At 44.4% G+C, this 12,743-nt stretch overlaps 1 protein-coding gene across 2 annotated transcripts; it reads left to right on the plus strand.

Annotated features, from left to right (window-relative positions):
* The first annotated feature begins 332 nt into the window (after positions 1-332).
* On the plus strand, positions 333-12,489 carry emc10 (ER membrane protein complex subunit 10). 2 transcript variants are annotated; one of them, XM_061224138.1, is made up of 8 exons: positions 333-487; positions 1,045-1,105; positions 1,276-1,388; positions 5,787-5,900; positions 6,419-6,603; positions 7,268-7,361; positions 10,138-10,240; positions 12,171-12,489. In XM_061224138.1, exons 1-7 carry the CDS (start codon positions 392-394, stop codon positions 10,222-10,224), a joined length of 750 nt encoding a protein of 249 aa, XP_061080122.1. In that variant the 5' UTR covers positions 333-391; the 3' UTR covers positions 10,225-10,240; positions 12,171-12,489. The 2 variants fall into 2 exon arrangements, with proteins under 2 accessions (XP_061080122.1, XP_061080121.1); XM_061224137.1 differs by lacking the exon at positions 10,138-10,240.
* Positions 12,490-12,743: the final 254 nt, after the last annotated feature.

The following is a 12,743-nucleotide window of genomic DNA, read 5'->3' on the forward strand; positions in this document are numbered from 1 at the left end:
ACGTTAGTCAATGCCAATTCATGAACGTTATTGTAGTGTGAACGAGAAAACTGATGTATGCAGAAACAATTAAGAGATTGAGGGCAGAGAAGAGTAGAGCTGGCGACGTGGGAAAAGATCAATGAGATTTTGGGTATAACTGATGTGAAGGGGGGCGAAATACAGGGAATTTTGGTGAAAGGGTTTTGAGGGACGTCAGGGAAATAGTAAATGGTAAAGACTGAGGCTTTAGGAATGGGATTTTTTTTTTTTGGGAGAAATAAGAAATGACAATGTGATGCATTCAGTAGGTGGCGGTAATGCATCAATTTGCGTTTCTAACGCCTTCAAAATCAAAGGAAGAAGAACATTGTAGTTTTCCCATCATGCATTGCTGATAGTCACATACAAAATGGCAGCTGTGTGGTCAGTTAACATCGTTCTTTCAATATTATTGGCCATTAATTTATTAACTGCTCAGTTTGCGAGCTGTAACACTGGTAGAAGGGTGAGTGAATGCTTGCAACGTTTCCACTGGTTGTAGATTCTATGTAATACGTCATTTTATTTTTTCCGGAAATGTCACGCTATAGCCACCGACCTTCTGGCGAGCTGGTACGGCTGTATTGTTCCTAGCTCTACTAACAATTATCTAACGTCGTTTCTCGCTAGCGAGATAAAGCTAAATAAAGTTCGCCATCTACACAGTGCACATGTACTCATGTACTGTAGCTGGCTATTATTCAGCCATTTCAAATAATTAAAGTATTGCTAATTACTATTTTTTATTGTGAGCTTAATTTTCGATTGAATGAGCCTTCATCGTAACTCTGACTGTATTCACGCTGCAGATGCCTCAGAGCTGCAACGTTAACCATTCGGCAGTCTACAGTTGCAGTAATGCAACGTTAACTACCTCGGTGTGCTAGCTTATGTCATCTATGTTGAATTCCTAACGGAACTATAGCTTGTTCATAGTCGGTATTGTTTAGTGTGTTAGCCTGTTGTAAAAGCCATTGACGTTGGCGATGTGTAGCCGGTGTAAATTGTGTTGTGCCCCTTCAGACAGATGGGCTTGACACCGACACGGGTTTCTCTATAACTCTAGAGCATTCATTTGAACTAGGTAAGTTTTGACTTTGTCTAACATCCCGATAACCAGTCTTTAATTTGTACTTGTGAAGTCTGTGGACTGTTAAGTCGATACTAGCAAGAGGTTTTATAGGCATGCCCCTTGTCTTACTCCTGTAAAATATGTAGATAATACGTCCCGCCTTTCCTCTTCCCCTCCGGTAGATGATTCTCCTCGGTTCAGAGAGCGGGGCGTTCTGAGCCTGAAGGGGGGCAGGGAGAGCACACCCTCTCTCGCGCAAGTCCAGCTCACAGAGGAGGACAGAAACATGCTCAAGGTGTGTGTGTGTGCTCATGATTTGGGTTTTGAAATCAATGTCTATTCAACTCCTGTGAACAGGCACACCTTTAACACTCTCTAAAATTATTTGTTCATCTCATGCATTAGATCATCAGCTTTCAACAGGGGGTCTTTGAAGGTACTGTAGGGGGTCTGCCATCGCATTCATTTCCCCCCCTCTTTCTACGATGGCAGTCTTACGTTCTGAGTTATGAAATCCTGCTATTTAAAGAGATTAAATTCACAGAATTCACTATGCTGTGCAGTGTATTGAGATGGAATGTGCTTTCAAACAGGATATTGTTCTATGTATGGGCAAATTTACAGTCAGGTCCATAAATATTGGGACATCGACACAATTCTCATCTTTTTGGCTCTATACACCACCACAATGGATTTGTCAGATGAACGGTGTAGGGATTACAACAGTTTGTATATGTGCCTCCCACTTTTTAAGCGACCAAAAGTAATGGGACAATTGGCCGCTCAGCTGTTCCATGGCCAGGTGTGTTATTCCCTCATTATCTCATTTACAAGGAGCAGATAAAAGAGTTAATTTCAAGTGTGCTATTTGCATTTGGAATCTGTTGCTGTCAACTCTCAATATGAGATCCAAAGAGCTGTCACTATCAGTGAAGCAAGCCATCATTAGGCTGTAAAATCAAAACAAACCCATCAGAGAGATAGCAAAAACATTAGGTGTGGCCAAATCAACTGTAAAAATGACAAAAAAAACTGTTTGGAACATTCTTAAAAAGAAAGAACGCACCGGTGAGCTCAGCAACGCCAAAAGACCCGGAAGACCACAGAAAACAAGTGTGGTGGATGACAGAATAATTATTTCCCTGGTGAAGAAAAACCCCTTCACAGTTGGCCAGATCAAGAACACTCTCCAGGAGGTAGGTGTATGTGTGTCAAAGTCAACAATCAAGAGAAGACTTCAACAGAGTGGGTTCACCACAAGATGTAAACCATTGGTGAGCCTCAAAAACAGGAAGACCAGATTAGAGTTTGCCAAACAACATCTAAAAACAACATCCTATGGACAGATGAGACAAAGATCAACTTGTACCAGAATGATGGGAAGAGAAGAGTATGGAGAAGGAAAGGAACTGCTCATGATCCAAAACATACCACCTCATCAGTGAAGCATGGTGGTGGTAGTGTCATGGCGTGGGCATGTATGGCTGCCAATGGAACTGGTTCCCTTGTATCTATTGATGATGTGACTGCTGACAAAAGCAGCAGGATGAATTCTGAAGTGTTTTGGGCAATATTATCTGCTCATATTCAGCCAAATGCTTCAGAACTCATTGGACGGCGCTTCACAGTGCAGATGGACAATGACCTGAAGCATACTGCGAAAGCAACCAAAGAGTTTTTTAAGGCAAAGAAGTGGAATGTTATGAAATGGCCAAGTCAATCGCCTGACCTGAATCCGATTGCATTTCACTTGCTAAAGACAAAACTGAAGGGAAAATGCCCCAAGAACAAGCAGGAACTGAAGACGGTTGCAGTAGAGGCCTGGCAGAGCATCACCAGGGATGAAACCCAGCGTCTGGTGATGTCTATGCATTCCAGACTTCAGGCTGTAATTGACTGCAAAGGATTTGCAACCAAGTATTAAAAAGTGAAAGTTTGATTTATGATTGTTACTTTGTCCCATTACTTTTGGTCCCTTAAAAAGTGGGAGGCACATATACAAACTGTTGTAATTCCTACACCGTTCACCTGATTTGGATGTAAATACCCTCACATTAAAGCTGAAAGTCTGCAGTTAAAGCATATCTTCATTTCATTTCAAATCCATTGTGGTGGTGTATAGAGCCAAAAAGAAGAGAATTGTGTCGATGTCCCAATATTTATGGACCTGACTGTATGATTTCAAACAGTTCAGTATTATTTATATATATATATAATATGTCTCAAAGCCACCTCGCACATCCCCTCCCAGTCCTTGGATATCAGACACCCTCCGTACCTCCAGGGCCAGCCTCCGCACAGCGGAGAGGAAGTGGGGGAGATCCAGAGACGCTTCAGACCTCACGACTTACCAGTCTCTCCTGGCGGCATTCTCTTCCGATGTCACTGCCGCCAAAGCAAAATACTATCAAACACAAATTCAGAACTCCGCTTCTAACCCCCGGAAACTTTTCTCCATTTTCTCCTCTCTCCTCAAAGCACCTCCTCCTCCTCCTCAGTCCTCCTTCGCTGCTGATGACTTTGCTGATTTCTTCGATGAGAAGGTCACAGTCATCCGCAGATCCTTTACAACCACCGCCCCCCTCACTGTGCCCTTCCCCCCCCTCTAGGCCCATCCCTTCCTTTTCCACTTTCTCCCAGTTGAGAAACTCTGATGTTTCTCAACTCCTGCTCTGCCACCACCCTACAACCTGTGCCCTTGACCCTATCCCCTCTTCTCTTCTCCAAACTATCACACCTGACATTCTCCCATTTGTCACCTCCCTTGTCAACTCCTCCCTGTCTTCCGGCTGTTTTCCGGCATCCTCCAAGAGGGCCCACATCACTCCGCTGCTAAAAAAGCCTACCCTGGATCCCTCCATCATCCAGAACTACCGCCCGGTATCTCTTCTTCCTTTCCTTTCTAAAACTATAGAACGAGCCGCTTCTACTCAACTTTCTTCCTTCTTTTCTAACAACAACCTGCTAGACCCCCATCAGTCTGGCTTCAGATCGGGCCACTCGACAGAGACTGCGCTCCTCTCCGTCAGTGAGTCACTCCATGCCGCACGAGCAGCCTCCCTCTCCTCTGTCCTCATTCTTCTAGATCTCTCTGCTGCCTTCGACACTGTGGATCACTCCATCCTCCTGTCTGCCCTGTCAACAACGGGCATCTGTGGCACAGCCCTGGACTGGATTGAGTCCTACCTCTCTGGTCGCTCCTTCCAGGTTGCCTGGGCTGGTTCGGTATCGACACCTCGGCCCCTCGCCACAGGAGTTCCCCAGGGCTCAGTCCTTGGCCCGCTTCTTTTTTCTCTTTACACTCGCTCCCTTGGCCCTGTGATCACTGCACATGGGCTATCCTACCACTGCTACGCAGACGATACCCAACTCTTCGTCTCGTTCCCGCCGTCTGATACGCAGGTTTCAGCCCGTATCTCTGCTTGCCTGAGGGACATCCAGAGCTGGATGGACAACCACCATCTAAAGCGCAACCCAGGCAAGACTGAAATGATATTCATCCCTGCTAAAAACCTCTCCCCATCTGGATCTCTCCATTTCCCTCGGGGATACCACACTCACGCCGTCACCCAGTGCAAGGAACCTCGGTGTGGTGATGGACAGCAGACTGTCCCTCTCCGAGAACATTGTGGCGGTGACCCGGTCATGCAGGTTCTTCCTATACAACATACGGAGAATCTGCCCCTTTCTCACCCCCTACTCAACCCAGCTCCTGGTCCAAGCTATGGTTCTGTCCCACCTGGACTACTGCAATTCCCTCTTGGCTGGCCTCCCAGCGTCCGCCATCAGACCCCTCCAACTCATCCAGAATGCAGCAGCTCGTCTGGTCTTCAACCTTCCCAAATACTCACACGTCACCCCCCCTGCTTACTTCCCTCCACTGGCTGCCTGTCATGGCTCGCATCAAATTCAAAACATTGGTGCTAGCCTTCCAAGCAGTTAAAGGGTCTTCCCCAGCTTATCTACAAAAAATCATCAGACCCTACACCCCTGCCAGACCTCTTCGTTCAGCCTCCACAGGCCGCTTGGCACCTCCCCCTCTCCGAACCTCCACATCACGCTCACGACTACTGTCTGTTCTGGCTCCACGGTGGTGGAACGAACTCCCCGTTGAGGTCAGAGCTGTAGAATCTCTCCCTACCTTCAAGCGCAAGCTGAAGACACACCTCTTCAAGCAGCACCTCTCCCCATCCCTCCCTACCTCCCTGTGAACCTTAATTGTTGTCTCTGTGATTTGCTTTGTGTATCGGTATTCTCAGTTGGCTAGGTAAGCAGTGCTTGGATAGTTAACTTTGGTCACTTTTGCTGTGTTTGTTTGTTTGTTTCTTTGTTCTCAAAAAAAAATAAAAAAAAATAAATAAAAAGGCCCTCGTCCTTATCTTTGTTGTACAGGTAGCAATTGAAATTGTACTTCCCTCTAGGGTCTTTCAGCGAACTTATCCCTGGTTATGGGTATGCACTTTGTTGTACGTCGCTCTGGATAAGAGCGTCTGCCAAATGCCAATAATGTAATGTAATGTACACACACAGACACACACACACACACACACATTCATTATATTTTCCAGAAAGTCCACAAATGTACTATATGTTGCAGTCTCTTACATTTCTATAAGGAGCGGTGTCTACACCCTGTCAAAGGAAAACGTATAATTTTTGTTTAAATTCCGCCTGCCATCCCTCTCTTCTCCAGGAGGTGGCAGCAGTGGACGGGCTGTATCGCATCAGAGTGCCCAGGCTGTCACTGCAGACAGACAGGCAGACGGATCGGCCGAGCGACAGCTACCTCTCTGCCTTTGTTCGGGCGGTACGTCCCTCTCTTAAGTCCCATACTCCCGCTCACCCGTTAACAAGGACTGGACAACATATTTTGTAAAAAATAAAAAATAAAAAAAATAAAAAAAATAAAAAAAATAAAGAAAAGGTTATGTTAGCCAAAAATAAAAGCCTTCTGAATTAGGAATAATTTGTTTTATCTGAATTTGAATTTCTCATGAATACAACAGAGATTACTTTGGCTTTTTACTTTTGGAGGGCAATGTATGTGTTGAGACGTGTAGTATCATTAATGTGAAATATCGTCCCATATTTCACATGTGTTTAGTGTTGTATTTGTTTGCCTTTCTAAATGTAAGGCTGTTTACTATTATTTGTGCTCATGCATTTTAAGAGCTGTGTGTGTTTTTTGGTTGTTTTCATAGATACAGCTTTTTTTTTTTTCTAATTGTTGTAATTTTCCATAGCTTGGGTGAGTAAGGTATTGACATTACACTCTCTTATCCATATAAGTGAAGCACACTTTTGAATTCCCTCCCTGATTGGTAGTGCTCAATGGTGGAGTCCCACCTGAGTGATGTCATCACGCTCCACACCGATGTCACCGGTTACCTCATCGGGGTCTCCATCGTGACGATCCCGGGGGCGTGCCACGGGGCGGAGGTCGAGGACGAAGTTGACCTGGAAGCATTCAACACCACGCTGAGCATCATGGGACCCGTCAACGCCCCCGCGTGAGTTCCTCTCTGCCTTGCTTTCTGCTGCCTCCTGGCACCGCCAATCAGAAGCCTGTTTGTTGGACTCTTTTAGCTGTCTTTCTAATTATAGTCTCAATTGTTAGGCTCACTCTACTTTGAACCTGACCAGATTGTCACTAATGTGAGAAGTCTTCCAACATTCCAGGTCCTTTTCTAATAAACCCGCCTCTTCTGATAATTTACGGTCTTGTCAACAAGGGCCGTTGGTTTGAGACTGCCATTCCTGCTAACGCAATGCTGGCTAAAACCTGCAGGAAAACAAGCTCACCAACTCCACTTCCTTTCCAGACATTGTTAAGATGGGCAAAAATGGGGGGTCAAATTGTCTTCACTAACTTCTGCCGCCTTACTTGCAGGGCCAAACAAAAATGATTTTTTTTTTTTCACCCCACACTGAAGTTTAAATCAAAATGTTCTCATGCTTCTTTTACTGTTAGCTGATGATACAAACTGCGTTTGCATATTTCACAAATAAAGTAGGAAGGTTGTATATAATTCTGCAACAGTTCCAAGGATTACCAAAATTCTGTACAATATCTGGGTTCTGTGATTCAGTCCTTGTTCTGTGCATGGCGTCAAAGCTCTGCATATTGGTCTCTGATTGGTGGGATTGTTCAAGGCCCTGCTGTTTCTCCTCCAGGCCCGAGACGGCCCTGTTTATTGAGCGCTTGGAGCAGGAGATTGAGAGGAAGGGCAAGAACCCTCAGGAGCAGAAATCTTTTTTCGCCAAATACGTGAGTGACCCGCATTCACATTGCTTTCTCCCTCCCTTTCGCTCTCCACTCTTTCTTCCTCTTGCCTCTTTTCTTTGTCCACAAAGCTTCACCACTTAGCTTTCACATTTACCCCATTTAGCTTTCACAACCTCAACTTTAACACCACTTAGCTCAGCTCTAACGCAAATTAGCTCTGACACTACTTAGCTCTAACGGCACTTGGGTCTAACGGCACTTGGGTCTGACGCCCCTTACGTCTGACGCCACTTAGCACTAACGCCACTCAGCTCAGCTCTAACGCCTTTGAGCTTTCACATCCCTGAGCTTTCATGCCTGACTTTGACTTGCCATATCTCCATTGAGCTTCTTGAAATATCCTTTTGAAAATTCCTGCAACAGTCTGAACTACAGTTAGGTAGCTTCCAAAATGTTTCATAAGTGTAAATTGGGTTTTGCAAATGCACTTTATACTCGTAATACAAGTGTATGCTCCATTCTCTAAGGACTAAGTAACTGTAATTCCAAGTTTGTCACCACAGCAGTGGTAATCTGGATCAGAAAGCAATGATTGCAGAAGTATCGAGAGAATGTAATTTTGTAATTGAAAGTTTGCATTCGTTGTAAAGTCAACACTCCAGTCTATGCTGCTTTCGTTAGCATATACTGCCGTGGGTGTTCAAAAAAACGCATTAAACTAGTTTGTTCATACGCAGTAAACGGGAATGGTAACAGGGTCTGGTCAGGTCTCTTCTGCTCCAGAGGCCCCAGTGTCTGCCTGTGTTGCTTCAAGCGTACACTATACCACCCAAGTTCCGCAAATTAATTAATCTCATTGGTCCAGAGAGTGAGGTCAACCTGTAGAAGGTATACATTCGTTAATTTTGGTTGGACAGCTCTGCACATGCTCATAGCTGCACACCATTCCACCATGGTTAGCTACCAGGTTTGAGTAATGAGAAATGGCATCGATCAGTGGCACTTTATTAAGGAAAGGTCTGGTGTCAGTAGTGGGCCTATACTTATCTGAGAAAAAAAAGCTCTGTTTATGTCAGTTTCGGCTCTTCATCAGTTATTTCTCTCACGTTCTGTTATCGCTTGTCAAAAATGAAAGTGCTGATGTTCAATTTCGTCCAGGCCAATGACTGACTTCATGTAGCTGAAGAAGGCTATGGTCGACAAGAAATCCCAAAAACTGTAATTCTGAAGCCTATAAGAATATATATATGCCTTTTAACAGTGTCTCTATTTACAAAGCAGTTAGTAAGCTGCAGCTAGGCCTATTGATATAACCGGGGCCAAAGTATTTATAGAAGACCAAGACCCAACCCACTTGAATGTGTTTTAGAAATGTAGTTGGGTTGTTACCCCTTCTAGATTAAGACGGGCTGAACCACTCAGTGGTTACTTTATTAGGTGCACTTATCTAGGTTCACCAGATACCAAAATGCCACTTTGTAGAATCCCAACTATGAATAATTAAGATTGCCATGTCATGGCTTTCAAACTATAACAAACACCTTCACCATGTCTGCATGCTTTATGAACTAGCCACATGATTCACTGTTCGAGAGAAGCAACCAATTTGCGTTCATGAGCAGGTGTACCTAATGATTGAGTTGTAGCCTAGCCTAGCGTTGGTTAGAGCTGCTAGCTTAACTACATTTTAGTGCTATGTGTGTTCCTGCAGTTGACCTCTTCAGAATCAAGTAGAATTGCACCTTTATAATTGCACCTTTGGACTAAAAGTAAGACAAATAGGCTGTAGTCTCCATGGACAAAGAAAAATCCCAGGTTTAGATTTAAAAATGCATTGTCCATCAGATGTTGAAATTCCCTGTCTAAAATGGACCGGATTTATTGTGTCAACACCACGATTGCCCTGTGCCATATAAAATGCATTTTTATATTATATAAAGTTTATATGAGGCTACTGTCACGTAAAAATATCATATAGGCCTTAACCAAATTGTATAGAAATTGTATTGGCCATAAAAGTAAAATGATCATATCTTGACAAAATCCAAGCGTTAGATTTCACATCATTGTCTGATGGATATTGAAGGTGGAATACACTGCCAAACATATTGTGCATCTCTGACTGCCCCACATCATGTGCTACTGTGCTTTGCTGTGCTGTCTAGCTGTTCTATGTAGCTATACTGTGTGGCTGTGTTGTATGCCTGTACTTCTTATGGCTGTGCGATGTTGTGCTGTGTGGCTGTGCTATATTGTGTTCTGTGGCTGTGCTATATTGTGTTCTGTGGCTGTGCTATATTGTGTTGTATGGCTGTGCTGTGTAGCTGTGTTGTGTCTCTATGGCTGTGCTATATTGTGCTGTGTTATGTTATACTTACATGGCTGTGCTGTATGGCAGTGCTAAGTTGTTCTGTGTCACTGTGCTATATTGTGTTCTGTGGCTGTGCTATATTGTGTTGTATGGCTGTACTGTGCTGTGTGGCTGTGACTGGTGCTTCACTGTGCTGTGTGGCTGTGACTGGTGCTGTACTGTGCTGTGTGGCTGTGACTGGTGCTGTACTGTGCTATGTGGCTGCGACTGGTGCTTCACTGTGCTGTGTGACTGGTGCTTCACTGTGCTATGTGGCTGTGACTGGTGCTTCACTGTGCTATGTGGCTGTGACTGGTGCTTCACTGTGCTGTGTGGCTGTGACTGAAGCTGTGACTGGTGCTTCGCTGTGCGGGTGTGACTGGTGCTTCACTGTGCTATGTGGCTGTGACTGGTGCTGCACTGTGCTGTGTGGCTATGTAACTGGTGCTGCACTGTGCTGTGTTTCAGTGGTATTTGATTCTGGGAGGCGCAGTGTTCCTCATGGCCACCAGTTCGGCACAGCCCCCTGCAGGGGGAGACAGAGAGCAGAACTGATTACCATTTATCCCAAGTACTGTTACCCACTTCACTCATTCACCGACTCTTTCAAGTGTCCGTGTGCTTGTCACGCACTGCGTATGCATGTATAGCGCACTGTGTGTGCATGTATAGCGCACTGCGTGTGCATGTATAGCGCACTGCGTGTGCATGTATAGCGCACTGCGTGTGCATGTATAGCGCACTGTGTCTGTGTGTCTGAACTTCACTCTTTCATGGTACCAGGAGTCTGGGTCAGCTGGAAGTGATGAAGTCATATTCCTCTCCAGTGTGGTTTGTTAATCAGTGCCCACACACATCCACTGAACTGTGCCGCAACCCTTTGCCAGGGGCAGGGCAGCCAGACCTGCCTCTGTGATTTATTTAAACTGCGTTTCAGTCAGCACAGCTTACAATGTGCCAGGAGTCAATTCCATGTGACCCAGTGCTCTGCTACTCTGTACTGTCTCAGCGATGCTTCTTCAGAGACCTGGAATGGGTTGAACCGGTCATACGCAATTTCTTACTAAAGTTTGTGCATCTCTACGAAGTCCTTAGTTTCCACTAGCTAGTCTTCAAACTGCCACTTTACTAAATTTGGTTGGACCACCGATACACACGTCATGTCTTAGCTCAGGTAAAGTCATGCGTCGTTGAATACTCAGGTAAACGTTGCTTTAACATGATGACGAATTAACAACCAATCAATCAACAACCTACAATGTAAACATGGAAGTCAACTTGCATTGAGTTTAATGGGCTATATCTATGACATTGAGATGTCAATTTTGCACTCCGGGAAAAGATAGACTGAAGCAATATTGAACATAATATCAGTGTGTGCCTGTTTTAGGTTTTTACAAATACAACGGAAAATAGGCTTTTTAAAATTTGTTTATTTATGTTAGAACCAGCCGTGTTTCGTTTTTTTTACCGTGCATGAGGGTTGCGTTGCCAGTGTCGTCACGGTAACCTTTTACGGGGCATTCACTTTTCTGCCCCTCGCTTTGCCTCACTCGCGGACTAGCCAAGCTACTAACACGCTTTCACGGCGAATGTCATTTAAGTCAGCCACCTCGAAACACTTTAGCGGGACGCGTTTTTCTTTCATTGTCTAGGGTAGGCTGGTGTTTTTTTCTGCAGCGTAACGTTAGTCTGCCTTTACGCCACAATTTACAGGTATAGGTGTGAATACTTAGTAGTTACTAAGTATTAACTAGTTTGTGTGGGGCAACGTATTTTTATTTAGAAATGTGTAGACATCGATTAAGTAAATACTTATGTTATAGCTCGCCTAAGTTTGAACCTACAAACAGCTGGTGCATCCAGCCCCTGAACCATCATCTGCACTTCAGGTAGGCTTCTATAGTGCCCTGAGCCTCAAGGTATAAAAATGAACTTATATTATATACAACCTGAATGGAGTATTATCGTATTTGCATTTGATACATATTGCACACTGTCTTAAGATACAATCAGATTACAGGTCCACCCATTCCGCCCCGTTGATTCTACAGGAAGCACAAAAGCCTACAGCTCCGATCAGAAACGGATTTGATTTACGCATTATCAGGGCTCTGGGAAGCTTCAGCATGCCTTCCCACCTCACAGATTTCTCTCTCTCTCTCTCTCCTCCTTCATGTTCTCTGTCTCTGTATGGAGTCCTTCCTTTCAGTGGAGTGTGAACATAACTCTCTACCAGATTCTCCAGCTAATCGATTAATTTGGGTGATTGATTAGCACTAATTTCTAATGCTAACCGAGATCATTGAAACACTGTTTCAATATGTCTGAAGTTGATGGTGAATGATAAAATGAGTTCATTACGATGTGTTCAACAGTTTCACGGCAATGTGTTCCTACATCAATACTGTACCTGTACTTCTTTTTAAAAGATGTTTTTTATTTTTTTGCTCCTCCCCCCATCTCTCCACCTCCCTGTGCCTCTCCTCTTCCTGACTCAGTGGATGTATATCGTGCCTCTGGTTCTCTTCCTGATGATGTCGGGAGCTCAGGATCAGACAGGAGGCGGGGCCGGAGGCGGAGCAGCCAATGGCGGAGGTCGATAAAAGTTTTGGAAAACCCCAACCCAACAATATTAGTTCAGGGCCCAGACAGCATCCGGTTGTACATAGTGAGATCACGGAACGTTGCACAATTGAACTGAGTCAAAACACGCTAATAAAATGCTAATGAAATGAATTCACACGGGCTGATTTTAAATTTTTGGACTGCCAAGTTAAAAATAAAATGTCTCAAATAAAATATTTATTAAAATCTTAACGTTTTCTGTGTGCTTTATGCAATGAATATTTGGTCTCAGACTCATGGGTACAGAGATATTAACCCAGGTTATGGTCTGAGACTCATGGGTATAGAGAGATTAACCCAGGTTATGGTCTATGAGACTCATGGGTATAGAGAGATTAACCCAGGTTATGGTCTATGAGACTCATGGGTATAGAGTGATTAACCCAGGTTATGGTCTGAGACTCATGGGTACAGAGAGATTAACCCAGGTTATGGTCTATGAGACT

The sequence above is a fragment of the Conger conger genome, chromosome 16 (assembly GCF_963514075.1).
Source record: "Conger conger chromosome 16, fConCon1.1, whole genome shotgun sequence".
Taxonomy (NCBI): Eukaryota; Metazoa; Chordata; class Actinopteri; order Anguilliformes; family Congridae; genus Conger; species Conger conger.

What these genes read in the sequence shown, in the direction of transcription:
- emc10 (XM_061224137.1), top strand. Translation starts at nt 392, where the DNA reads ATGGCAGCTGTGTGGTCAGTTAACATCGTTCTTTCAATATTATTGGCC. An exon ending in GCTGTAACACTGGTAGAAGG is followed by an intron (nt 488 to 1,044) that starts GTGAGTGAATGC and finishes GTGCCCCTTCAG; the next exon opens with ACAGATGGGCTTGACACCGA. An exon ending in AGGACAGAAACATGCTCAAG is followed by an intron (nt 1,389 to 5,786) that starts GTGTGTGTGTGT and finishes TCTCTTCTCCAG; the next exon opens with GAGGTGGCAGCAGTGGACGG.